The sequence below is a fragment of the Falco naumanni genome, chromosome 11, assembly GCF_017639655.2.
Source record: "Falco naumanni isolate bFalNau1 chromosome 11, bFalNau1.pat, whole genome shotgun sequence".
Classification (NCBI taxonomy): Eukaryota; Metazoa; Chordata; class Aves; order Falconiformes; family Falconidae; genus Falco; species Falco naumanni.
In genome coordinates this window covers 6,015,822-6,041,959 of record NC_054064.1, presented here as the reverse complement: position 1 = coordinate 6,041,959, position 26,138 = coordinate 6,015,822, and the positions used below count along the sequence as shown (strand labels likewise).

General features: G+C 53.4%; 1 protein-coding gene across 4 annotated transcripts in view; it reads left to right on the top strand.

The window, feature by feature from the left end:
* Positions 1-1,155: 1,155 nt before the first annotated feature.
* Positions 1,156-26,138, top strand: part of ASTN1 (astrotactin 1) — a 56,972-nt gene continuing 31,989 nt past the window's right edge. For all 4 annotated transcript variants that reach the window (XR_005830234.1, XR_005830233.1, XM_040611256.1 and 1 more), the window contains exons 1-3: positions 1,156-1,483; positions 22,025-22,212; positions 25,312-25,705. Coding sequence is in view for 2 of the 4 variants with exons in the window: in XM_040611256.1 (XP_040467190.1) it covers positions 1,201-1,483; positions 22,025-22,212; positions 25,312-25,705 (865 nt within the window). In the remaining 2 variants the exon portion in view is untranslated. The remainder of the gene's footprint in view (positions 1,484-22,024; positions 22,213-25,311; positions 25,706-26,138) is intronic.

Below are 26,138 nucleotides of genomic sequence, written 5' to 3'. Positions count from 1 at the left end.
AGGGGGAAAACCAAACCGGTGTCGCCGTGGCTGCGTGTTTCTGCTGGCGTGGGGCCTGGGTCTTTCACCCCACACTGGGAGGGGAGAACATTTCCCACCAGAACGTTTTGGCTGCAGAACCACAGGTCTCTGCAAGAAGGTTTGGTGTTTGGGCAAAAGCTGCTGATGCTCCTTTGAGTTCACTTAAAAAAGAGTAAAAATAAAATGCATCCAGTGCAAAAAGAACCAGCAAGTTTGGGGGCAGCCCTTATGCTCTAATTTTTTTTTTCTTTTTTTTTTAAAAAACACACAGGCTTGTGGGCTTTGGAGGCTCATGATTTCTACTGGGATTGGGAACGTCTGTGACTTCTGCTGGGAGTCTGGTGGTCTGGGACTTTGGAAGTCCATGATTTCTCCTGAGATTTTGGATGTCTGAGACTTTGGAGGTCCGTGACTTCTGTGGGGATTTTGGAGGTATGTGATTTCTCCTAGGATTTTGGAGGTCTGACACTTCTCCTAGGGCTTTGGGACCTGTGGCTTCTGCTGGGATTTTGGAGGTCTGGGATTTTGAATGTCTGTGACTTCTCCTGGGAGTTTGGATGTCCAAAAATTTGGAGGCCCAGGTCTTCTGGCATTTGGGATGTCTGAGACTTCGGAGGTCCATGACTTCTCCTGGGATTTTGGATGTCTGGGACTTGGCAGCCCATGACTTCTGCTGGGATTTTGGAGGTCTGTGACTTCTCCTGGGAGTTTGGATGTCTGAGACTTTGGAGGTCCATGACTTATCCTGGGATTCTGGAGGTCCGGGACTTTGGCGGCCTGTGATTTCTCCAGGGGGCGGGTACCTGTAAATTAACCTCAGTGCAGAAGGGGGCAAAGGTAGCCGGGCTGGGCTGGGCCGGGCAGCACCGGCACCCCTCCGCCCCCGCAGCCCTCCCGGGTTTCCAAGGGGTGCGGGGAAAAACGGGGCAAGCGGAGGCGCGGGGCTGGGGAAACCGTGCCGTGCCAAGCCATGCCGTGCCGTGCCGAGCTGCACGAGGAGGCGCGGGGCCGGGGAAACCGAGCCGTGCCGTGCCGCGCCGTGCCGCGCCGTGCCGAGCTTGCCGAGCCGTGCCGTGCCGTGCCGAGCCGCACGGGGAGGCGCCGGGCCCGCGTCCCCGCCCCTCGCCGCCGCCGCCCGCCCGGCCGGCCGGCGCTGGGAGCGCGGCGCGGGGCTCCAAGATGGCTTTGGCCGGGCTCTGCTCGCTGCTCGCCGGCTGCTGCCTGGCAGCGGGCAGCGGCCCCGCCGAGGCGGCGGCGGAGGCGGCGGCCAAGGAGCTGGAGTGTAAGCTGAAGAGCATCACGGTGTCGGCGCTGCCCTTCCTGCGGGAGAACGACCTCAGCATCATGCACGGCCCCTCGGCCGCCGAGCCCAAGCTGCTCTTCTCCGTACGCAACGATTTCCCCGGCGAGATGGTGGTGGTGGATGATCTGGAGAATACGGAGCTGCCTTACTTCGTGCTGGGTGAGCCTGCGGGCGGCGGCCGGTGTGTCCCCCCCCGTTCCCCCCCGCCGGCAGCGGGCCCCGAGCATCCCCGGCTGCCGGGCTCCTCCCTGCGGCACCGGCGTGCGGGTCCCCTGCGGCTGCCCGGCGGCGCTTGGCTCCGCTGCAGCGCTTCGGCACCGGGCGGGGGCCGGGGGGATGCTGCAGGCCTGGGGTGCTCGGTGCACCCCGCCGGGGCTGTCATCCGAGGGGGTTGTCCCCAGTGCTGGCAGGAGGCCCCTGGTCTGCCGCCAGCCTGGAGGTGAGGCTTTCTGCTTTGTCTGCCCCCGAGCAGAGGAGCAGAGTCACCTTTCCCGCAGCCAGCTGGAAAAATACGCCGTTGCCCAGCACTTCCCACCCCGCCTGTGCTGCTGCCTCCGGCGCTCCCGCTCCCCGGGTCCGAGGCTTTGGCCTGCACACGGCTGGGGTGGCTCCCACCGGCTCTAGCCACCGGCTCTAGCCAGGCCTCGGTGCTTCGCCTGCCGCGCCAGGCTCCCCTGCCCACCTCCGATGGGTTTCTGCAGTTGTCTTCCACCAAAACCCTCTGACAATTTGCCCCGTTCTTTACGCTGGGGTCAAAGCAAGGCCTCTGCTGCTTGTGCACGGGGACCCGCTTCCCTCCTGGCCACCTGGGACAAGTCACCAAGATTTCTAATTTTCAGTAGCATCGGTGCAGAACACCCTTTTCCTACCACCGCCCGCATGTAACCCCCTGCCCCGCGCAAATGCCACCGTTGCTTTCCTGGCAGCCCTGCAGTGGCAGTGCACACCCCCTGCAAGCTCTGCCCACCCGTCACTGCTCTGGCGGCACATTGGGTGCCCTGAAATGCCACCCTTGTCTGGATGTTGGCCCAAAAATGAGGCGCTGGCACATTGCTTTGTGTGGCATCGCCCCCTCTGTGCCACCCTTGTGTGTGGGCAGAGCATAGCGGTGGCCCCCGCCTGGGTCTTTTCCCTAGTGTTTCATTGCCTCCGTGGCCCCTGGACTCCTCTGTGCACAAAAATGCCCCCAGCCCACATGCAAAAAAGCCCCTGGCCCTGGGTGCTGCGTGGGCTGGGGGCAGTGCTCACTGCTGCCTGGCCATCCCCCTTCTCCGGTGGGAAAGGCAGAGGCAGGCAGGGGGCTGTTGATGCTGTGGGGCGGGGGGAGGGGTATGTGGGGACACCCGGTGATGGTTTGCTTGAGGCTGGGGGGCTGTGCAGGAAGGGGGGCAGCTGGCTGTGCTGTTTCTTGTGTCCTGGTCCAAGCCCTGTGCTGCGGGATGCTGCAGCAGAGGCCGGAGAGCGTTGCTGTGGCAACGGGGCGGCAGCGCTGCGGATGCAGGGGGACGCGCAGGCATGGCTGCCAGCCCCATGCCACCTTGATGCCCCAAAAGCCACCTGGCCACTTGTCCCTTGCCTCCTGCTTGGACCCTCTCCCAGGGAGTCAGACCCCAGTGGGCCCTGGGATGCTGCCAGTGGGGAGCATCTGGGTGGGAATGTATGGCTTTGGTTGGGCGGGGGGTCCCTGGGCATGACCCCTGGCTGGTACTGTGGGGGTTTCCCCGAGGGTTTTTCAAATCCACGATGTGCCGTGTGCTGGGCAGTGCAGGAAAGCCCCCACTGCACCCAGGGCTTGCACTGATGATGCCAGGCAGGGGTTTGCTTTCGCCTCCTTCTGCTTGACCTGCCATCAGACAACTAACAGGACAGCTGGCCCCATGTCAGCAGACCCAGATGTCCCTGTGGTGGCTGGGCTCTCCTGGGCATTGCCACCTGGGACGTCAGTCCCCGGGAGCCTGTGGGTGTGCAGGCCCCAGCATGCAGGGGTTTGGGCTTTGGAGGCACAGAGGTGGTCCCAGTACATGTCTCCCCACCCAGGATGCTGGGGCTGGGTTGGCAGGAGGGGACACCTTACAGCCCCCCTGTGTGCCAGGGTTTTGACTTTATGACTCCTTGGAAATGCTGTGATATATCTCCCTCCCTCCTGCAAGGTAAGGGCTGGCTTTGAAGCTGGCATGGCCACTTTGCCATGTGTGCATATTATTATTGTTGTTATTGTGCTGCTTTGCCATTTGTGGGTCATATTATTATCATCATTATTATTATTATTATTGTTATTATTATTATTGTTATTATTATTAGCCTGGGCACTGCTTTTGCATGGCAGAAGCCCTGAAGTGCATAGAGGGCTTGCAAGACTCAGACTTGGCAACTCAACTCAGGGGCCGCATCCTCTGGAGCTGGAGAGCCCCCAGCCCGAGGAACCAGAGTGCATCACTGCTGGCACTGCATACTTGGTGGGGATGTGGCCATGCTGGGTCGATGCATGGAACCAGTGTCAGCAGCTGTTTGCATTTCCACAAGCTCTGGTGCGTGGGTTGGAGGGTGCATTTGAGCATTCTTCCAGGAACCTGGCTTCACGCGGTGCTGATTGCACCATCCCTGGCAAACCCCAGACCCATTAACTGTGCCCACCTTGTTGAGTTCAAACAAATAATAATGTGTCAGAGCGGTGAATAATCTGCACACCCACATCTGTGCCTCTGAGCCCGGTTCAGTGTCTCAACCTGGGGGAGCTGGGCAGCTGTTCCTTCTGCTTGTGATGGTTTTCAGATCCAGGGCCTATGTGCCAGGAAGGGGTTCCCGAGAGGAGGGGAGCTGCCTTGCTGGTTGGCAGGGGCTTGGCCCAGACCCCAGGGCTGCCCAGGGGCCTGGGTTTGGGCTGGGGGCACCATGAAGGGCAGGCGATGCTGCACAGCTACTCCTGGCAGTGGCACCTTGGCTCTGACACACGGGCTCTCAAGCAATTCTCTCAAGGTTGCACCGTGCCTCAGTTTCCCCGCAAAGAGGATAGGAGCATGCAGGGAGCTGGCTGTGGCAGGCTGAGACCGTGGCAGGGGAAGGGGCACCGCTGGGAAAAGGTCAGATAGGGGAGCCCAAGGGTGGCTGTGTGTCACCCCCACCAGCCCTGGCTGCCCCCCTCAAAACCACTGCAAATAATTCAAGTGCTTTCAAGCTCGGCCAGCATTGAGGGAGACTGGCATGAGTGGTCTCTCCTGCCTGGCTGGCACCTCCCTGCCATGGTGGCCAAGCTGGGCATCCCATTGACGGGCACGTGGGTCAAAGCTTTTTCCCCCAGCTAGAGATGTGCTGGGGTCTTTGGAGAGCCACGTACGGTGCTTGCTAAAAATAAAGTGCCAGGGGCGTGTGTTGCACTGGGCACCCCAAAACCAGCCGTCACTCCTGACCCCTGATGACATAATCAACTTGATGAGCATGGAGGTTGTGGGCATCTCCTCGTTGCTGGTGGGTAGTGTGGCAGGGACTTCGAAGGACCCCTCTGCTGGGGTTTGCCTGTGCCAGTGGGGATGATGGAGAGGCGGGGGCTGTCCTGCCTGACCTGGGGGTCTGTGGGGGGAAAGTCACGCAGGAGGACTGCTGTCCTTCCCCTTCACGCGTTTGCTTCTCCCTGCTGCGGGTAGCGATGAGCTGTGACTCTGCTGGGGCCTTGGGGGGATGCGCTTGCTTTGGCTTGCCTTGATCCGCTGCCCCGCAGCTTTAGCTTTATATTTGTCTTTACCCAAGAGGGTGAGGCATTGCTTACTGCTCGCTTTCCATGCACCGTTTTGGGGTCTCATATCCCCCCCCTACCCCACAGCCGTCCCGGTGCCAGAGGCAGCTGTGCAGTGCTCAGCCCTCCCAAACGTTCCCGTGTGCCTCCAGAAGCAGATTGTTACCCCTGGTTTAAGGAGGGGGGGAGGCGCTTGGGCATCCTTTCAGCTGCTTCGTAGCTCCCTTTGCTAATGAACGGAGCATGTTTTAATTGTGCTGGCCACCTCCTTGTGCACGTGCTGCCTTGCTGTCTGCGTTTGCTCCGGAGCGGCTCGCACGCGGTCCCCACGTGCGTCGCTTTTCATGCTTGTGTCCATAAAACCCCACATTGTTTTATGTGCCTGTCTTCAAAGGGACTCTGACACCATCCCCCTATTTTGCTGTGGTTTGTTTTTTTTTTTTTCCCCCACCTCCTGAATTTTTGGGAAGCGGCGAGGGCATGGGAGCCAGGATGAGGCTGCTCGCTGCTGCGCGCCGGGCTGCCTGCATTTAAAACCACCCATTTTCATCCTGCTTTAAATCAAGGAAACCTCCATTTGAAATGGTTGCCTTTCATCTTGTTTTGTGTTTGTTGCACTAGCTGTACTTTTTCCTGAAGGGAGGCTGAGTCTCGCTAGTCGGTGGCCATTAAGAAATGCTAATTAGCAGCTCAATATTCCCTGTCCACTAACCTTCACACCCCCTTCTTCCTTGCTGCTTGGCTCGGCAGCATCCAGCTGCATTTGATATGTCATTAACTGGATTCACACTCCTGCGGGCTGCTAATTTTTTTGGGCCTCATCCTTCGCAGGTTATAAACTGGTGAGCAGGGTATTTATTAGCATCCTGGCTTCCCACGGCCCCTCGGGCTTGGCAGAGATTTGCGATGCAATTAAAAAACGCGCAAAAGACAGTGTCTTTGACTCCTTTGCCTCTTCTGTAATGCACTAGATATTTAAAAAGTGAAGTCCTGAAATACCTTTTTGCATGTAAAAATCGACCTGAGGAATGAGAAAGCGGAGCCGATGGGTTGAACCCTTGCTTTCTGGGTGCCAGATGATTCAAGATCTTGAAATACTGGATGGTTTTCTGTGTCCTGTTTTTTGGGTTTTTTTTTGGTTTGTTTTTTTTTTTTTTCCTGAGTGTGGAGGAGCCGAAGGAACTTTTTCTGCCTCACTGGGTTCCAGCCCAGCTGCCGTGCCATGAAACGGGGGCAGCACAGCCCCTCTCCCCCCAACTCCCCCCGCTCCCCATCGCCCTCACGGGAGCCTTGGCAGCAGAGGATGGGAGAAGGTTCTTAACTTCAATGACTTTAATAGATTATCATAAACTCAGGCCTTAATACAAGCTGTCATGATTTCAAATTATCTTACTTTTAAATTAAATAGATTCCTTTTTAAATACAAAATCAATTCTAATTTTTTAGAGGGGTGAGATTTTTCAAAGGCACCGGTGAGCTGGGCATATTCAACTGCTCTTGAATATCTCCCCGAAATATCTAATCAGTTTTTTTTTGTTAAATCTCAGCTAAGCTCTTGGCTCTGCTGGTGGATGCTCTGGCCATGACTTCCCTGGGTTACTAATGGGATTGCACTGGGGAGGGGGGGAATGTGAGACAGGCCACCACGGGGATGTGGGCTGCCACTAATCAGGGTGACGGGCCACCGGCACGCCTGCCCGCCCCAGCTCTCCTTCCAGGCTGCACGGGGAGGCGGTGAGATGTGACACCTGTCGGCTCTCATCCTCATCCCACATGTCTCCCCGCTGCCGTGGACTGTGGGAGGTGGTGTCCCCCTCCCCGTCTGCCCTCACCCCCAACTCCTAAATGACCCTGGAGGAGGGAAGCAGGAGCCAAGGGGCTGCAGGGTTGCATTATCCCTTTTTTTTGTTTGTTTTTTTCTGCTCCCACTTTCATGTCAAGTGAGAAGAACGTCCCGTTGGGTTTTGGTTGGGGATTGCTTGGCTTCGCTCCTCTCATCTGGGTCTGGGTGCTGGTGGCGTGCAGGGCGGCTCTTTGGTCTCGCCTTTCCGTGGTGGGAAAGTGGTTCTTGGGGTGTTGTGGAGCCAGTCCCCAGCTTGACTCAGTGATACCCCAGGATCACTGGCAGAGCCCCCCTTCCCTGTCACACTTCACCATCTCGTGAGACCAGGACAGCGTGGCAGATGGCTACGGTGGGGCTCGTCCCACTGTGGGACCCACAGCATCGCTCCAGTGTGAACCTTGCACCTGGAAATAGGTGTAATGGCAAAATAATGGAGCAAATATTAAGAAATTCTTAAGTACCTAGAGAATAACCAAGTTAAATTATACCAGAGGAGCTCAATTGCCTTGCTTAGATTGATTGAATTACTAAATGAGCCTGACTAATGGAATGGAGTGGATATATCGGACTTTTACTCAAGATCCTGAAATAATTTCTCTAATAAGATTGTGAGCCATTAATTGAACTTGGCTTTGATCCTGGACACTGTCACATGCACTGAAACCCGGCGGTATGATCTATGCTCCCGTGTGCCTGGACGAGGGGGAGGCCGCTGGCACCTCCCCGATGGGTGGCTTGGAGGGCAGCCAAGGTTTTACCAGGGGGTTCCCAGCTCACCCACGCCAGGACCTGTGGTGTGGAATGGACCCCAAAACACCCTGTCTTGGCAGCCCTCCTGCCCCTTGGCAAAACCCACCCTGCCAGTGGGATGTGCTTCGTTCCCCTCTGCTGCCAGAAGCTGATCGCCTGGCCAGGGTCCTAAACCCGGTTCCCGTTGCCGCGGGGTGAATTTGAGATGGATGCTTGGGGTTTACATCTACTGCAAACCCAGGAGAGACACCTTCTTCCTACATCCTCCTGGAGTGGTTGCTGCTGGTGGTGGGACATTGTCTGTAGCATCCAGGGTGCTGCTGGCTGCCCCATCTGCTGTGTGAGATTCTTGCCACCAAGGCCCAGGGGCTTAAGGAGCTTCCAGCAAAGTGGAGGGACCTGCATCCCTCCATACATCCTGGAGCACCTGGTGGGACAGGACAGGCTCATCTAATTGGGTTTGGGTACAAACCACTGGTGGGACCTTGTTCCTGCCCTTACTCTTGGCCTTGCAATGTAATCTGGACCTCTCCACAACCCTTTTCCAGCTGAAGGATGAGGCCAGAGTGGATGAGGTGACCTGCTCAGAGCCACGGAAGCACTGAACGTGCTCCCATGCCTGGTCACACCCCATCCTCCAGGCAACGGAGCCCAGCACCAGCCCCAGCTATGAGCAGGGACAGCCCTTACAACCCAGCAGCCAGGCTGGAAAATGTTGCAGGGAAGTGGACAAAGTGCCCCTCAGCTGAACAGGAGGTAACTGGTGCTCAGGAGGGAGGCACAGGGTGCATGTCCCCATCCTTATGGACACCTTGCCCCCACGCCGTGCCCATCACCAACCCGCTGTCTTACTGGGAGCGGAGGTTTCGGTGGCACAGCGGATGTAGAAGGCCTCTTGTATATTTTTTCCTTAACCAAGGAAAAAAAATAAGAAATAGGGATTTTGTCTCTGGGAACCGGTTGCCACAGCAACCATGCATCCAGCTGGCTCCAGCGGCAGCGGGACTGGGAGGGGATCTCGCTGACCCAGAAAGCAGCAGGGGGGAGCGGGCCGTGGGGCTGCTTGGTGTATCCGTGGTGGGTACTGGGGTCTGGCAGTGCCCGGCAGGGCAGGCGGAGGACCAGCCCTCGGCCAAGGGGGCTGCAGGGGGCCTGGCCCCCTGTTTTGGCTGGATGTGCAGAGCGATGCTCCCGGCTCCCTTTAATCACTCGCAGCCTTAATTTCTCAGACAGCATCCAAGCAGGGGTGCTCAGGCTCATTCGTGTTCCCACCCTAAGACTTGTCACAGTTTTGGGGGACGGGCTGCCTACACGGGTGCTCCTCAAAGACCCTCAAAGCTTTGCAGCATGTTTTACCCCCCGGAATTGGCTGTGGTCCCAGGGGTGAAGGGGAGCCTCGGGCAGCCGTGCGCCTCAGTGACGCCGCTATTTTTTACCTCTGCCCTTCTCTTCTCATGCCGGCAGCATTTGCTTCTGGGCTGCATCTCATTTCTTACTGTTTTATTTTATATTCTATCTTATTTTTTTAATGGTTGCTTAGCTAGCTAAACGGAGGCTCTGAAATTGACTCTTTTGGAGTCTTGCTGCAGAGCAGTCCTTCAAATAAAGGAATTTTAGCCTGGCAGGATTAAGGCAGTGTCTGGATGGTGACGGCTCTGTCATTTAAGACTGGTTGTCCTTTTGCTTGCAAATTGCCAGGCTCTGGGTTCTCTGCAGCCAGCCTGGCTGTGGCCGGTGGCTCACCCCAAGCAATAGCGCTCCGAAGGCTGGGGGATTTGTCTGGATGAGGGAAGATCTTTTGATTGCCAGGTTCTGGCTGCCCTGCTATGGCTTAACGCTGAGAAAGCACCCGGAGGAGGGAGAGCTTCCTCCCTTCTCATGGGCCATGCTGGTATTTCTGATCTTGTTTTGCTGCCCTGCAGCGGGGGGATGCTAGGGATGGATGCTTACACCACAGCAGAGGCGCTGGGCTCTTGGTGGTCTGGTTTGGGATGTGATCTAAGCTGACCCCGTGCTTTGCTCTGTTGTGAGGTCTTGTTTGCTAGTGTTGGGTTTGGACAGAGGACTGAGCCCATCGCCTCCACTGTGTCCTGTCTGCAGAGCCTGAGATCTGCTGAGGAGCAGGCAGGGGCTTTTTTCACCATTTATAATTGAAGTAGGGCTAAAGGATCCTTGAGGGACCCTCTAGCTGGTGGTGGCACATCAGTCACAGAAATTTGGCATCTGCAGCCCCAGTGCAAGAGGAGACACAGTCCCTTTCCTGGCCAGCTCTGAGGCATTTCAGTAATTAGGATGACTAACGAGCGTAGCAGAGCAAGCAGCTATGGGGAATGCAGAGAGCTGGCTTTGCTCCCGCAGGGAGCTGATCCAGCTGAAAACTAACCTGGTGGAGGAAAGAAGTCGGAGAAGGAAGCAGGAGATGTTAAGGAGACCCTGCCTGTGCCCTTGCTTGGACACATCGCTTCTGCTCAGCCTGGAAAGGGCTGTGTTGCCTTGGGAGCGCTCCCCAAATTGGGTCTGCGGTCCAAGCAAAACCATGGCTTGGTTGCCAGAGCCCTCTGGTGTGGAGATCTGCCTGATGGGCAGGGGAAACCAGGTACAGGCAGGACGCTGAACGTGTTTTTTTGGAAGTGGCACCTCTTTTCCTCTCTCCTGCACCCCTACCCTCCTCCCCTGCCAAAAATCCCGGCCACGATGTCACTGTCACAACACGGTGGCTGCTTGGGAAAGCAGATATTAGCAATCCTGAAATATCCCGGGCACAGGCTCTTGTATGATGGGAGACAGTTACCATGGAAACCTCCTTCAAATAAAAAAAAAAAAAAAAAAAAAAAAGAAAAACCCCCGAAATTTAAAGCAGCCCTTGTAGCTCAGAGGAACTGTAGACCTTATTATGGGTTTTGGCACACCCCCCCTTTTCTTTTATTTGTTCCAGCTAAAAGCTCCGGGAGACAAGGCAATTAATTTGAGCATCCCAAGGGGAGCAAGAGAGGGAGGGCACAGCGCTGGGAACCAGCTGCCTGGGCTGGTGGGCTCCCGGTGCTTCCCAGTGCCGCTGCCCCACAGCTGCCAAATGCCCTTCCATAACGGTGATCCTCCAACACGGAGGATGCAGCAGGGTGTTTTTTCAGAAGAGGTGGCTTAAGGCTTAAAATCTTTCCAGCTTTGTAGGTGGAGGGTTTGGGGGGAGCTTTAGTGCAAGCAAAGGGTTCATGGCACGGCAGGAGGAGTGAGGATATGGGAAACGACTACAGGGCACATCTCCAGCTCGGGGACAGGTGGCTCAGGGCAGGACAGGGTGGTTTGTCTTTAAGTGTGTGGCATCTGGAGGGTAGTGCCCTTTCTCCTGCTGAGAAGGGCAGCGTCATGGCAGGGGGGCCTCTGTGGGGAGTGGTGGAGCTGGCTGGCTTCAGTGGGGAAGGGGAGATGCCTGGGAGAGGAGACACTGTGCTCCCTAATTCTCTCGCCAGGGTCAACTCCGCAGCTGTGGCCACAGGGTCCTGGGGGTGCTAAGTCTGGCTGAGTGCACACTTTAAATTGCTGCAGTGCTGTCAGCCTGCCTTCTCCCCTAATGATGTCCCCAGTGTCCATAGCCACTGGGAACTCTCCTGCAAACAACAAGTTTGGACTGGAGAGCCCGCCATGCCTCCCACTGCCCCGGGCTGGCCCTGGGCTCCTCTGGCCGCTGCTTTCCTGCTGGCAGTTGTGCCGGTGTGGAACTGTTTTCCCATCCCAGAGCTGCATCTCCCCAAGCTTTCCTCTATTGCTCAGCCAGGAATAGCTGGGCTCTGGCTGTCACCGCTTTGGGAGGGCTCTGGAGAGGAGCAGCGGTGGGACTGAAGAGCTGACACACTGCCGTGGCTGTCTTGCTGGCAAAAGGGACAAAGCAGGGAGTTGGTCTCTGGAGATGTGGCACACGTGGCCTGGGAATTTGGGGGAATTACAAATGTCTCTGCTGCCCCATGAGTGGGGAGGTGCAGGGGTCTTGTCCCAGCTCATGCCATGGCACACAGCTTTAGCTGGGCTGGGATGTGTGCCCAGGCATCCACAACATCCTTCCAGGCAAAAATCAAACCAATTTTATTGGCTTTTCAGCAGGAGCCGCTCTCTACCTGTGTGTGCCATGCTGCTGGCGAGCTCTGACCTGGTGGGCAGGAGAAAGAGCACAGCCCCCTCAGGAGATGGTGGAAATGCCTGTGAGCTGGGGAGGGGAGTGCATCGAGCCTGCTCAGTCAACCTTGGACCTGGGCTGGCTTCCACAGCTTTTTATTGTCATTTTCCCCTTTTTCTTGCTTGTTGAATAAGACACATTGCTGGCTAACAGCTGGAGGACTCAGCCTCAAGCTGCCAGCCCTGAGCATCCCCCCACAGTCCCCCCACACCTACTGGTAGAAACTGGGGTGAAGGGGTACCCACGGTTACCGGGGCTGGGGGCTGAATGAGTGATGTGGAGGTCGCCAGGATGGACGTGGTGCACATCGCCCCATGGGATGATGGTGGGGTGATCAGCCCGAGCTGGAGCCGGCCTCCCTGTAATTAAAGCTCAGCGCTGGGGAAGAAGGGCTTTTCACGTGCTGTGGGGCAGAAGGCACCATGAATTTGAAACACAGCCGTGCCAGCACCAGGAAAGCATCGAGGTGGTGGGAGGGAGACAGGAAAAGAAGGACCATGGAGTGGGAAGAGAGATGCAATGGCAGGAGATAGTAAATAACTGGAGGGACCACACGAAAGCTAAGGGGTATTGGGAACAGTGGTGGAGAGTGCTGGTGGAGCCGCTCGCCGTGGGTGTGAGCCACAGCATCCCTGGTGACTTCTTGAAGCTGCCATGCATGGAGCCCAATGAAGTGCCCTTTGGTGCTGATTGCAGCAGGCACTAACTACTGGTTTTGCAGCGGGTGGCAGCACCTGTGTCCTGGGAATAGCACTGCAGGGGCCATGGCTGTGTGTTCAGTGGGTTTCTGCCCAAGGAAGGGAGGAGGTGGCAGACTGGCTCACTGAGCCCTGGTCTTGGCAGCAGCCAGAGCCTGCAGGGTTAAAGCAAAGATCTGGCCATAAATGCAGGAGTTTGCAGTTACGCTTTCGAGATAACGAAAATCCAGCTCATTCCTTGCCTTGATTTAATTTTGTTTTCTTACAGAAATGCTGCTTATTTGCTAAAATGGGATGCTGCTTTCCTTTGGCACAAGAGGAGCAAGAGGCAGCCACCCCTTGCTCAGAACCATCCCCACCCTGGTCACAGGGATGCTGTCCTGACCGGGGCAACCCTCAGCACTTGGCTGGGTAGGAGCATCCCAGCTCCATCCCTTTTTTATGGACGTCTGAGATTTTGGCACTGGACCAAGAAAATCACTAGATTTTCCTCCTTTTCTCTTTTTCATGTGACTGCAAGGGATCTTTTTGCTCATGGTTGTGACATTGGTGTTTCCTTTTCCCTACCAAGGTTGTGAGCCCTGCCTGAAAAGACAGGCAGGTAAACACCGGCAGGGCCCTGCTGCTGTGTGATCGCGTTAAAGCTGATGGGTGCTGAAATCGAAGAGCGGCGTTACATAATTTGGACTGCAATGCAGAAGTGCTTGCTTAATTTTTAATTATCCAATTGCCGCACATACGTTGTGCTCGACCTGGGAAGCAGGTTGACCCATGGGCACATGGGAGGGGGCTTGGCTGGCAAAGATGATGGGAAAGCCTTCCCTGGTGTTCCTGCCCTTGCCGGCACGGTGGGAAGAAACGTGTCCCCGTGGCACTGAGGCACAGCAGGAGCAGGGCTGAGCTGTGGTGGCTGGGAAGGATGCTCTGAAGCCACCCCAGGGACCAAGGGGTGTCCCACTGAGCGCTGGGAGAGGGGATGCAGGTCTGCAAAGGTTGTTGAGGTTTCTCTGGTCCGCCGTGTTAGATAAATGGAAGACATCGTGGTTGATTTGCATCCAGTTTTCCTATAGCTGCTGGTAAAAGAGTCCCAAGTGCCTCCTGGTGTGGGTTTGTTGGGATGTGGGAGAAATGGTGAAGGAGCTGTCATAGGCCTCAGCTGTGAAACACTGTTTCTTCCCCTCCCTATTTCTCCCCCTCTTTCAAATCCCTGCTCTGCACTTTCTATTCTTCCTACAAAGGCAGCTGCCTCGGAGCAGCTCAGGCTTCAAAGTTCCCAAAATAACAAAGGTTAAAATAAATAAAAAAAAAAAAAAAAAAAGAAAAAGAAAAAGACTTGCCACAAGAGCAAGTCAGTGCCCCACTTGCATCTGGGCTTGGAGCTTCAAAGTGGCTGCAAAAAGCCCCTCACAGCATCCGTGGTTGGGCATCTCCATGCTTGGAGTCGCATCTTCATCCTCCTGAAGTCACAGGAGATTTTGCAGTAGCCGGGATGAGGCTGTAGGTAATTGCATCCACTGAAAACGGCGGGGGGTCCTGCTGCTTTTGCTGCCTGTGGGGGCACTCTGGAGAAGGTCTTTCACGGAGGAGAGGGTTGTGGTGGCTGCTTTGATGGGCAGGTCCATTCGAGTGAGGTGGGTGTCCCTCGGGGATGTGTCCTGTGGCTACCAGCCCTGTCTCCTGGCCAGGCAGGTGGGCAAACAGCTCATCAGCTCCGTGCTCAACGTAATGCTTTGTGCCTTTGCTGGCTCCGCTGATTTATATAGATCATCAATATGACAATTATATACACCTGCAGATTTAATTACCTCCATTTTTGTCAGGCGGTGCCAGATTTATGCCTCTGTTCAGTTCCTGTAAATCTGAAACAAGCTTGACTAGACCCAAAAGTCCTCCCATTGATCACTGTGCACTTGCTGGGCTCTGGCCCTCTTGACAAGCTCTTCTTTCAAGAGTGATAAATTCAAGATGCGCAGTTAACTTTTTCCCCTTCTACATCTTTCTTCCTTCTTTTTTTTTTTCTCTTTTTTTTTTTTCTTCTCCCTGTTATCTTTCAAAGCCTCTCCACAAACTTGAAAATGGAGCTTGAAATCAGGTAGGAGCTCCTAAGCACTGAGGGGTTTGTGACATGAGGCTGCAGGCGGTAGTAGTCCAAGCCTGGCTTTTCCATCCCAGTATGGGGATGGAAATGATGATGATCCACTGGTGAGGATTCGTCCTGCCCACAAGACCAGCATTGTTCCCTCCAGGGGAGATGGGAGGAAGAGGACTACTACCTCTTGGGAAAACTCTTGGCCCTGCTGTTGGCAGGAGAGCGGACAGGGTTATTTTGTTTCACCCCCTAGGAGGGCCACCTTGTTCCTCCCATGGCCCAGAAGAATTGCAGGTCCTGGCTCTCCCCCCAGGAGATGAGCAACGAGCAGTCGTGCTTGTTTCCTGTGCTGAGCGTGAGAATGCCAAAATAATGTCTAATTTCCCTGACCTCTTGGCCTTGGTGCAATAAGCACTTAAACAAATTAGTCTGCAGGAGCGGGCTGAAATTTACCCTTGAAGTGAAGTCCGTGTCATCATATAATGCATCCCCCCCGCCTCCCCTGCCTGTCCCACCACCGCCGCTGCCTGACCTCACCTGTACGATATGCTCCGATGTCTTGCTAAGTGCCTGGCAGATGGGCTGGAGTGGCTGGCCATTACCTTCCCTGCCAGCCCACGATGGATATAAATAGCCCTTTGCCTCCCCATGAAAATTGCTGGCTGGCTTGGAAAGCTGAAGGTAATCTGGGCAGGTGTCTTGGGTCTGTAGGGTCTGACAGCGTGGAGGGTGGGCATTTGGAGAGGGTGAGTGGCCGGCCGGGTGTTGAGAGGCTATCTCAGTGGAGGGAGCTGCCCTGGGGTCTCCTTCCCCCAGCGAGGCAGTGCCTGGAGGAGCAGGGGTCTCAGCTGCTCCTGAAGGGGCATGTGGCTGCGAGATGCATCCTCGAAGGGTGGCCTGGGGAACACCTAGCTGGCTTTGCAGCCACCCTCCGTTTCCAAAAGACTGGGCAGTGTGGAAGGCAGTGAGTCTGCGGTCCCTTGGCATCTCCAGCCATGGAAAATAGCTGTTAATTTGGGGAAAAAAATGTTAAAAAGGCAGCTCATGTGGCGTGGTCCTTTCCCTACTGCTGAGGTCTGTGCTGCAGGGATTCCTCCAGCTGGGATTTACCTCTGGGCTGTCTGGCTTGATAGGCACTGGTGGCTCTGTCTTCCCTGAATTTGGTTCCTTTCTCAGGGCTTTCACACCCTAGGGTGGATGAAACAGGGCCCTTTGTTTGTTTTTACATGCCTAATCTTTGCAAAGTGAGAAATAGTGAATAATCATTGCCTTTCCCACCACTCCACTGGCTGCATGATTTTACCTGCTTTTATCATGTCCCTGCTCAGTTATTTGTTTTCCTTGCTGAGGAGTCCTAACGGAGTCCATTTCTCCTCTCTACAAAGTTGTTTGCAGCATCTCATCTTCCTTGTACCCCTCCTCTGAACCTCCCGAGCTTCGTCTCCCGTGTTAGGAGATGGCTGACCTGAATTACGCTTGCAGGATTCGAGATCAGCTTGCTTTCACCAAAGTTGAATTTCACCTGCCCACTTCCTTGCCCACTTTCCTCCAGCACTTCACAGCTTTAGCTTTGAGGAGTCTAAATTTAGCGTTGGTGACCAACTTTATCATTCGCCTCCACTTCCAGAGCATTTCTGAACAGCCAAGGTCCTGACAAAGATCTCCGTGGGGCTTCTTGGTAACCTCCTTTTATTGTGAAAACTAACTTCTTACTCCTCTCCCACCTGGTGGGCTTCAAGAGGGCTTTCCATCTTATCCCATCCCCACTTCCACATTTTGGGAAACTTTGAGGGTGGATTTTGACAAGAACTCTTTGAAATGAGTCCACCAAACTGGATCACCCTTATCTACTAGCTTACAGTGTTGAGCGACCCATATTTACCCACGCATCGACCGGTTCCTCTAACAAAGTGTCCAGTGCAGAAGTAGAATTTACTGGTCTGTAATTTACATGATGCGCAAGAGCTATTTTAAGAGCTTGGGGTCTCCTCTGCTGGCTTTCGCTTCTCTGCTTGCTCACCCTTTCTGAGCGATAGCTGTCGCATCGGTGGAGTTCAGCTGCTGTCCTCCTCTGTTGCTCATAGGTGAGCACCATCTGGGCCGAGGGCTTCATGCTCTCCAACTCACTGATTTGCTTGGAGATCATTTAGCCAGGACAGTAATTTTCCATGGCTGATTGGGAGCTTCTCCATCATTTGGGCTCTTTGCATGGGGACCTGGGTTTCCCTCTGGAAGAAGTGATGTGATGGCATTGCAGGGTGGGATATCGATTACAAATGTCGTCCTTTCTGGGGTTTACATATCAACCTTGCATCTTGTAGGGTTTTTTTACACGTTCTCTTTATTTTGCTTTTGCTCACTGTCATGGTGTGGGACTTTAGGTTTTTCTTTTTAACATGACCATGTCTCCCAAGTGTTGGTCCAGGAGGTGGATTTGCTTTTCTTTCCACATCTCCTCTGTAGTTCACGGTTGTGGCAGATAGGACCAAACCAATAAAGCAGGAGCAAAAATCAAACCAGTAAACATCCCAGCCTGCCCATTGTTTTTCCCAGCTTTTGGTCAAAACTGACATACGTGGTGGAAAAATAACCTTGGAGGGGATGTTGCACAGGTGCGGTTGGGCAAGTCTTTGTGTCTGCAGGGAAGAGCAGGGCAATGGGGCACATCACGCTGTAAGGTCAGCAGCTGCAGAGCAAACCTGGTCGACTCAGGGCTATTCATGATGAATCAGTGTCCTCTGCTCTGGAAACAGCCACATGGCACAACGTCACTCCCAGAGCGATGAAGGGGTTTGTTGTTAAAGAAAGGGATGGATTAGGGCCGTGGCATATTCAGGACAAAAATCCCAGTTCAAGGCTAAAGCTTTGAAATGTCGCTCCATGACGACCTTCCCAAAAGCAAAGGCACCCTCTGTTCCAAGCAGAAACCTGGTTAGCTGTCAGCCTGCCCGTGACAGCTCATGGCTTCATGTGCGCCAGCCCCACGTGCAGACATTGCCGTGGGGTGATCTCTCTGACCTAGCCAGAGCGTGGCTCCAGGTACAGCAGGTGCCTTTTCCTTGAGCCTTTAGGTTCTCCCATGTCTATGGGTGTTTTGGAAATTTTGCCCAAGGTGCCCTCTCCCATGAAGCATGTTCCTAATAGGTAAAGTGAGGTTTGTGTTTGCTGGTATGGAAAAGTGCTGGTATGGAAAAGCTGGATTGTCTTGAAAAGGCAGAGTGACCTACAGAATGAGCTGGTTTTCCTACCTGAGATTGGAGACAGGGGAAAAAAAAAAAAAAAAGAAATAAAATACAGATAGTCAGTGATGAATGGGATTTTTTAAAACGGGCCCATAAAAACATGAATATTATCTCATGAAAGATGTATCACTAAAACCTTGGAAGTAAAACCGAGTTAAATATCAGGCTATATGCTTTGACATCTGAATTGATAGGAATCAAGGCCTGAGGTCCCAGCAGAGTGCGACTGACTTATGGTGGGAAGGTTTCCTGAGTTACTCCAGCCTTGGAGACCCTTGGAGGAGTGTGAGGCCGGAGCTGGCTTTGGCTGAGTTAGAGCCCTTTAAAGGATGTGCGAGGTTTAGATACGGAGCGAAAGCCTTAGCTAACGGGGAACTTAAATAAAAACACAGTCAGGTTCCGGATGGAAAATAAGCCAGGTTTAAATGTTAACGAGGAAATCTAAGTCCAAGTCAAAATCTGCGCTCTGCTGTCTGAAATGGGTCTGCAGAGACTGGCATTACGGCAGAGTTCATTTGACTAATCGAAGGCGTCTATTAGTGCAAAACGCTTCCAAATGGAAAGGGAAATTGTTTTGCTGGGGTTTTGTTGGGGTTTTTTCCCCATCAAAATGCTAGTGTGCATTTTTTAGAAGAGTTGCTCTCTTTGTGTGCCACAGTGCCGGGTCTTGGCAGGGGGACGAGGACACAGGAGCGGGTCCATGTTGGTGCTGGGCTCGGGGACTATGGGTTCAACATTGCACCCAGTCAGGTGCAGAATTGGGCTGTGACAGAGCTGTCCCCTCCCCAAACTGGGAGATGCAGAGGTGCTGCCTCCAAAATCACTGGGTTTGCTTTGCGTGGGGCAGCTGTCCCTAGGGAAATGAGGTTATTTGGGATGATCAATAGTGAAGCAGGTATAAACCCACCCACCTCCAGCAACTTCATCTGGACTTTTGTCCTCTGCTCAGTTTGCTCCTCTACAGCCTTTCCTTCCCCCATCCACTCCCTCGCAGATGGTCTGGGAGGAGAGTAGCCATGGCCGTTATGTTGAAAGCATCAGCCGGTGTCTTTTGGGGCTGCTGCTCCTGTAGATATGAAGGACCTGGGCCACATTTGATACCAGGTGAAGGCGGCACAGCCTAATTAGTGGTCTCCTACTGTTATTAACCCCTGACTCAGGCAGGCTATTTTTTAACAGGGGTGCAAGAAGTTAATGCTAGCACTAATGGCTTCATATCCAAGGCCTTAATGAAAGCCATGCTGGGACCAGGCCTGTCATCAATATCTTTCAAACTTTGAACTTGAAGTTACTCTCTCCCACCCTGCCCTTTCTTTTTGGGCTCTCTGCCCACTTCCCCACCTCCTCTGGGGTCTCCTGGCCTGGCGGTACAAGCTGGCTTGGCAGGGGTGGCACCTGCCAGCCCCATGGCAGAGCTGAGCCCCTACGGCATCCAGATAAATGGCCCCACGGGTCACTGTGGTGGCTCCCACCAGGCGATGAGATGTTTGCTGGAGAGCAAGACAAAGATACAAGTGGAATGCAGTGGACTAGGAGAAGAGAGAACGAAGAGATGCTGTGTTAGGGTGGAAGCTTGGTCTTGGTCTTGGTCTTTGTGTTGTCTTGGTCTTGGTTTTGCTTGAGCCAAACCGCAGGAGAACTTCACAGGCACAGGAAAGCATTTATGCGTATAATTTTTTCAAGCAGAAATGGAGTGGGGTAGGGGCAGGTGGTGTGTTGCTAAGACTGTCGAGGAGAGGAGGAGGAGGTCCAAGGATGAAGCTCATTTATCTGGGTGCTGCCTCAAGAGCCTTGCCCCAGGGCAGGAGGAGAGATGGTGGGGCAGCCTCGTCCTGTCGTGTGATGGAGGGGTAGTAGCCTGCCAGTCTGGGGTGGTGGTGGTTGATTTCTGGGATGTTTTGCTCCATTTCTAACACTTTTGACTTGTGTGTGATGCAGCTGCAGGGTCGTGTCGTGATGTCTGGTGGGAGAGGATAACGCGCTCAAGCTCTGTGGCTGGATTGTGCTCTTTTTAAAACAAGAATCCATTTTTTATGGAAATACATTTTACTTTTTAAAAATAAGCTGGTTTAAATAATTTTGAAATTATGACAACCTATTTTAAGGCTTAAATTTACTATAATCTATTAATCATTTAAATAACTTCCATCAAGAAGCCCTCCTCAAATATTAATGAGCTGAAGGGTGCTGCTTTTTCAATGATGTGTCAGATCAGGGGGAAAACATCTTTAACTCTAGCTTTCTAAATGTCACAATGTCATATACTTAGTATCTATTATTTTCACTCTTTACAATGGAGCAAATGCTGGTATTTACATTTTTCCAAATGTCAGTATGTTGAGTTCCTGTTGTGCGTAAAAGCTCTTGCCTTAATTACTCCTAATTTCACGTTAGCAGGCAGGTGCGGGGAGAATATTTTCTTCTATTTGAGCTAGTTCATTTGAAGTCGAGAAGCCGTGGGGAGCTGGGGAAGCAGGAAAGCTTGTTTTCCCCTTTCAGCCCATGAATAAAGACCAGGTGGGAGAGGAGGAGATCTGCTTTTTCAAACCCTCCCGGCTCCCAGAACCAGCTTTTCAAAGGGATCTGTGTGCCTAAACACACAGCTCAGCGGTTAGAGGGAATTTCAAAAGTGCTTCTGGCTTCCTAGATGCTTTAACTCCTCCTGGTTTTACTTCCCGGTGGCATGGAGGAGAGCTCAGCATCTCTCTGCTTGGGACACTTGAAGCACACTGATTACCACCAGAAATACGGCCCGTGCTGAGCAGAAACAATCTGCCAATTCACTTGCTGCAGCTAATGTTTCTTTTGATTAATAAAATCACTTTGGGAGGATGAACCTGGTTGCTGATGCAGATTCCCCCCCGCTCCCCCCTCCCCGGTAGCTAGCTCACTTAAAGGCAGCCTAATGAAATTAATTAACAGTAAATTTAAAACGTTGTTTTTCAGCACTGTAATTGAATTCCAGTTTTCATTTGAAGGCAGCATGAAACAAGCAAAATAAAGATGACAATTTGCAAATTGAGCCGGGCTCTTTCCCCTTGCCATCCAAACACTCGGCTACAAATGGGATGGAGGGGATGGGCCTAGCTGGACCATTCTCACCGGGCAGAGACAGGAGGGAAAGCTGCATCTCACTGGGAAGCTCATCCCATTTATAATAGTCATTCCAACAAATGCAATTGAAACTTGTATTTTCAGGAAAAATAACTAACAGACAAACAGCAGGCTCAAGGTGATGGCTGGGATCAAGGTGATCCGAGATGGTGATCTGGTCTGAGATGGAAGTGGTGGTTAAAACCCCTCTTTCCTAGGGATGTGCTGGTGTCACCCTCCATTTTGCTAAAACCCAGCTGTAGGATGTCCCCGAAATGTTGGAGCTGGCCAGGTGAATTCAGTTTGATTTGGCATTGAGCGTCCTGCAGCATGTGTTGTGTTCCCGTTCTCAGCTGCTCCTCCTGCCTGGGTGTCCTTTGCTGCTGTCACTCCTCAGCCCAGCTCTGTCCATCTGTCCCACGATCCCCAAACCCTGAAGGTGAAGGTACTTAGGGGAAGTTGGGGTGTTTGGGCAGAAGATGCAGTATGTCTGCAGATCTCAGGGCTGGGTTCTGTGTGGGGAGCTGTAAAAAAATGGTTGGAGATGGAAAACCTCTGAATGCACCTCAATCAGAGCCAGAGCTGCAGGTGCGATTGCAGCCACGTGCATGTTTCTCCATTCACAAAGGATGGGAAATATTTTCTGTCTGCAATAATTTGCAACATGATCCCCGTGATCCCACTGGTGCCGCTGAGAAGTTGTCCTATATCCTCTGCTCCCTGCAGCTGGAGCTGCATTTAACATGAAGCACGCTGGTGTAACCCATCCAAACTAGGGCTGGAAGGATGCTGCCGGGCTCCCTGGCTGTGGCTGTGAGATGCTGTCAATAAGTGCTCTGTCGCTGCATCACATCTGGATTTTTTTTGAGGGGCACACATCTGGATTTTACCTAGAAATATGAGTTTACTCCACTTTCATCCTTCAGTTTGTAGGTTGTGTAGGGGCAGCTGTGATGCTGGCGGGAGGTGGCCGGAGGGTGTCTGCTGTGTGTCCCTTGGTCCCTCCACCCATTTTTTGGGACAAGGCCAATCTCCATCAGCCCCCTCCTCCACATTTCCCACCTGGCTGGCTTTGCTTTTGCAGAGATCTCAGGCAACACGGATGACATCCCACTGGTGCGCTGGCGGCAGCAGTGGCTGGAGAACGGCACGTTGCTCTTCCACATCCACCACCAAGACGGGGCCCCCAACCTGCCTGGCTTCGACCCCACGGACGAACCCCAGACTGAGTCAGCGGAGGAGGAGCTGAGGATCCTCCACATCTCTGTCATGGTACGTGATGGGAAGGCAGCCCCTGATTAGGTGTACAGAAGCCTGTAGAAAATATAGGGACTTTTGAAAAGCCATACATTTCCCTATCTGATTCAGCTGCCTGCGACGGGGAACTGAGCCCACCTTCAGGGGCTGGTTAAGATGCCCCAGGCACCTCTCTGAACGATGCTGCTTGCAGGGTGCTTTAACAGCGAGCTGCTTTAAACCTCTCCCTGTGTTTGCATCTCTTTGCAAATATGTTTGCAGGGGTGCCTTTGTCCCCAGGGTGTGCTGGGCTTTGAAGGTCTCAACCACCTTAACCCAGGGTTAATTCACATTGACTTTGTCAGGAGCCCTTTGCCTGGCGGATGATGCTGGTGCCTGCTGCTCCGGCGCACGGCGGGTGTCACGGTGCCACTGGGCACTGTCACCGCTGCTTTTATCAGCACAGCAGCCCCGTGGCTGCAGTTTCGCAGCATGCAGTAAGCAAGAACACTCCATGTGCCGAGGCTGCATGGCTCTCCTCCTCTCCCCAGATGTGCTGGGATGAGGTTTCGATGGCAGAGAAAAGAAGGCGAGACAGAGATTGGTGTGTTGGAGGTGGATCTGTGGTTTGTTGGTTGTGGGTTTTTTTTTTTTTTTGTTATGTTAGAAAAATTTTGAAGAATTCTACGATTTTTGTGCCACTGGAAGATAATTAGCCAGAGACAATGTGTTGCCGAGGCTGCAAACAGGCTGTTTAATGGTGCCTACTCTAATGAGAGCATCAATAGCTCTTCCAGATTGCAGCCTCAGGCCAGGTTTCTCCTCCATCATTTGTGCTTGATTAGTCTCGAGGAAAAGAAAACAATCACTGGCAAAACCAGCCCCAAAAACATTTTGCACAGTTATCTTTCTTTTATGGTCCACTCCCAGCTGCTCTTGAAAGGGTGCATCACCTCGGGAGAGGCTGGCTGTGCTCTGCTTCTTTGTCTTGGTCTTCTTGGGTACCGCTGAGTCCCAAGATTGAGACAGGAGTGCCTGCAACAAGGCTTATTATTGAGCTGATGACAAGGATGTCTGCAGCTCATTGCTCATACCAAAATGTGTAAATACAGAGTGAATCCTCCCTCTCCCCCTTTTCCCCCATCACTCTCAGCTCCGCTCCGGCGGCGTCCTCACACCCTGACAAATAGAGGGTGGCTTTTATGCCAGGAGTCAGGATCACGTGGAGTTTTCAAGGCTGATTTTCTTTCTCTCTTTGTGTGGTTGCCAAGAGAAGTGTGAGCGAGGGGCTGTATCCATCATGACAGCAGTCTGCACGTGGACCACGTGAGATGCGCTCCCATGCCCGTCCAGTGCAGGGCTCCTCTCGCAGCCATCATACGAGTACCAGGTGATGGAGGGATGAAGGCAGGGTGGGATTTCTGTGCTCCCAGGGTCTGAGGCGGTGGGTGCCCTGAGCCCATCCAACGAGCAGTGAGTGGAGGGGACTCCAGTGCTGGTTTTCATCCTCCCTCCAGAGCCTCTTGAAGTCTGGTGGCCACAAGCTGCTTTTCCTCAGGGGCAGTTTGAGCTCTCAGACTATCAGGGCAGAAGAAATACAATTTCAGTTAAATAACAAATTTGTTTTGAGAACCCGCAGACGCAGTCCTACACAAACGGGTGGCCACCTGACCTGAGCTCCAGCTTGGGCTCCCGTGTTTCCTAGCACAGGTGTATGGCAGAGCTCCCTGGTGTTTGGGGGATTTGATGTGCGTACAGAGGGCAGCAAAAGAAAGCCAGGAGTGCCCCAGTATTAATCCCACCTCCTTGTCACCCCATCTGCAAATGGACCCTTCCCCAGGATGATGGAGAGCCATACCATGGGAGGCCTGTGGTGGGGATGGGGATAGCCCTCACTTATTTATGGATCAGAGGAACCCAAAGGGATTTGAACGTGATAGAGAATTGGGCCTGGACTTTACCACTAAAAATGCAGCATGAGCATGGCCAGGTATGAAGCCAGTGCCAATTTGCAGCCCCAGAGAGAGATTTCCCATCCTCCTGGCTGCAGGCTGCTGGCCAGAGAGATGCCGTGTGCCGGCCAGCCCCCCTGCCTCTGCTGGACTCCTTGGCTTCTTAACCGCTGGAGTTTCTTTGCGTTTTCTTTGTAGTTTTTTGTGTTTTTCTTTTTTAAAAGAAAGTTTGGAGAGAGTCTTGGAGGGTACATCGCAGCTCCATTATCCCAGGAATGAAAGAGGGTTAAACCATAATGGCCATTAAAGCTTCTTTTCCAGCTGGCTTTCCTGCTTCTCATTCAATAATTCCCTTAATGTTTTATCCTAATGGAGCCGATTATTACTATTTTTTTATTTTATCAAGATCACCTATTGCATGGAAAAGAGGAAGGGGGACCAGAGCTGCGGATGGACGTGGAGCTCTTCACTCTATTATCATTATTATCATTATTATCATTATTATCATTATTATCATTATTATCATTATTATTATTATCAGACTGGGCATGAGGGCTAGCTTGGGCTTTCGTCTTGCTGCCTCTGTCTGCGTGCAGTGATGATGTCTCCGCAGGAGGGTGACCTTGGGGATGGTGGCGAGGTGGCAGAGCTGGATGCGGTTTTAGGGTCTGTCTCTGCGGGGCAGGAGCTTTTTCAGTCTCTTCCCCCCAGGCATTCCCCAAACCGTGCTTCAGTCATCTTGCCGTCTTGAGCCTTGATCTCCTTTAATCTGTGCTGCAATTTCTGCTGGATACCCTGGGAAAATCTCCTAAGATTGAGAGTGACAGCACTGAAACCAGTTGGAAATGGGTCAGAAAAAGTTGCCCGTAGGAGCATTTGCCTGGAATAAATCTGATCTCTGCTTTCAAAGACGTGTTGTGGGAGAGTGAAACAGAACAGGCTCTGCTTTAAATACTGCTTTTTCATGCCTCACTCGTGACTTCAAAGCTCGTCCAGCTCGAGGCAGGCTTCACCTGGGAGTGCTTGGACAGCACTGGGTGCCAGCACCTCTTATCGGTGTGACCAGGCTCCTCACCGTTGCCTTCACTTTGCCCCCCCCCAGAGCATCCCCGGGGCATTTGCATCCCCGGGGGGTGGCTGGCGCTGGTCCTTGGCTAAGCCCTGCTCACGTTTTTGCCCGCAGGGAGGGATGATCGCCTTGCTGCTCTCCATCCTCTGCCTGGTGATGATCCTCTACACCCGCCGGCGGTGGTGCAAGCGGCGCCGGGTGCCGCAGCCCCAGAAGAGTGCCAGCGCCGAGGCGGCCAACGAGATCCACTACATCCCCTCGGTGCTGATCGGGGGCCACGGGCGCGAGAGCCTGCGCAACGCCCGCGTGCAGGGCCACAACTCCAGCGGGACGCTCAGCATCCGTGAGACGCCCATCCTGGATGGCTATGAGTACGACATTACCGACCTGCGGCACCACCTCCAGCGCGAGTGCATGAACGGCGGGGAGGACTTCGCCAGCCAGGTCACCCGCACCCTGGACTCGCTGCAGGGCTGCAACGAGAAGGCCAGCATGGACCTCACACCAGGTGGGGATGGGGCAGTGGGGCATGGGCTGAGCTTGGTCCTTTCCAAATCATTTTCTCTCCATTGCTCCATATACACGTTTTCTCTTAAGCATTTTCCCTGTTTCTCTGAGTCTTTGTTGCCTGTGAGATGTTGGTGGCACTCTGAAAGCACTTCCATTGCTGGGAGATCTTACACCCAGTTGAGAGCAGCCCCTGCTGGGTGGGATGTGGCTGGGAGCTTGGAGGGGAAGGGCTCTGGTTCCTGTGGCCTGATGAAGAACCAGAATGGTGTCCTCTCTGAGCTACCCTGTGGTGACCTCCAAAATTCCCTTCTGTGTCTCAGGATTTCCAGTGTCTTATTCAGCTGAGGTTTTTAGTAGTAAAACTATACTTGCCATCAGTATGATTCAGAGTTAACGCTGTCTTCTGATCACCAGCAGGGATTCCCTGAGGC